The 1,080-nt window shown below is 45.4% G+C and overlaps 1 protein-coding gene across 1 annotated transcript; it reads left to right on the forward strand.

The window, feature by feature from the left end:
- Positions 1–677, forward strand: LOC106512250 (protein CASC1; the record flags this gene model as incomplete). The annotated part of the gene is given in 3 exon segments (XM_014000914.1): positions 1–60; positions 334–438; positions 540–677. Coding segments are annotated over 3 exon segments (303 nt in total), but the record flags the coding sequence as incomplete, so codon positions are not given.
- Between the last annotated feature and the right edge of the window lie 403 nt (positions 678–1,080).

Genomic DNA, 1,080 nt, shown 5'->3' on the forward strand with positions numbered 1-1,080 from the left:
GAGCAGGAGAGGCTGGGAAGAGAAAAAAAGCAGGCAGAGGTGGAGAACCTGCAGTTGAAGGTAGAATCCCGACACTAAACACCATAAAACCAGAGTTTGTGTTCATTAAAAGGTGCAAAGAGTGGCCCCTTAATGAGATTAATACTGAGAAATTTCTAAGAATTGTGGGCGTTCCAATGGAAAACATTTGAAAAAGACAACACAAGGACAGATAAGTGTCAATCATGAATCATGTTATCTTTAAAAAGCTCAAAAAGGATTTGGAGGAATGTTTATTACGAGCTTTATTTAGGAATTTACGAGTTGTGTTCATGGATGTGTTTTTGCTGAGAGGCTCTTGAACTCAGAGAAGATGAGCTGAACGAAGTGCGCCACCTGCTGGAGGAGAGGCGCGCTGCAGCGACCCAATGGGAAAGAGATGCAGTGGAGGCAGCCAAGGTGTGTTCATTAATAGTCTGAGATGTATTTAAAGAACATGTGAGCAGATCCTCTGAGCTTTCAGAGTGCTCTGTTGATTAAAACAGTGTGCTTGTGTTCAGTGGGAGAGATACCTGAGCTGTGATGATGTCATAGACTCAGCTGAGCAGCGACAGGTCAACACGTTTATCACCTTGTGGAGAGACGAGCCGGAGCTGAACGTCAGGAAGGTGCTCACAAGATGCCACGTTGCTCTGCAGGTCTGTAAAAACTAAACCAGATTTTATAAAAGTGGATCAGTCAAGGTGGATCATCTGTTAACAGAAACCTGCTGTTGCTCCTGTTGAACACAGCTTTGTACAGGAGATCCACCTGTTGCTCCTGTTGAACACAGCTTTGTACAGGAGATCCACCTGTTGCTCCTGTTGAACACAGCTTTGTACAGGAGATCCACCTGTTGCTCCTGTTGAACACAGCTTTGTACAGGAGATCCACCTGTTGCTCCTGTTGAACACAGCTTTGTACAGGAGATCCACCTGTTGCTCCTGTTGAACACAGCTTTGTACAGGAGATCCACCTGTTGCTCCTGTTGAACACAGCTTTGTACAGGAGATCCACCTGTTGCTCCTGTTGAACACAGCTTTGTACAGGAGATCCACCTGT

Source organism: Austrofundulus limnaeus, unplaced genomic scaffold, assembly GCF_001266775.1.
Source record: "Austrofundulus limnaeus strain Quisiro unplaced genomic scaffold, Austrofundulus_limnaeus-1.0 Scaffold5131, whole genome shotgun sequence".
NCBI classification, from domain to species: domain Eukaryota; kingdom Metazoa; phylum Chordata; class Actinopteri; order Cyprinodontiformes; family Rivulidae; genus Austrofundulus; species Austrofundulus limnaeus.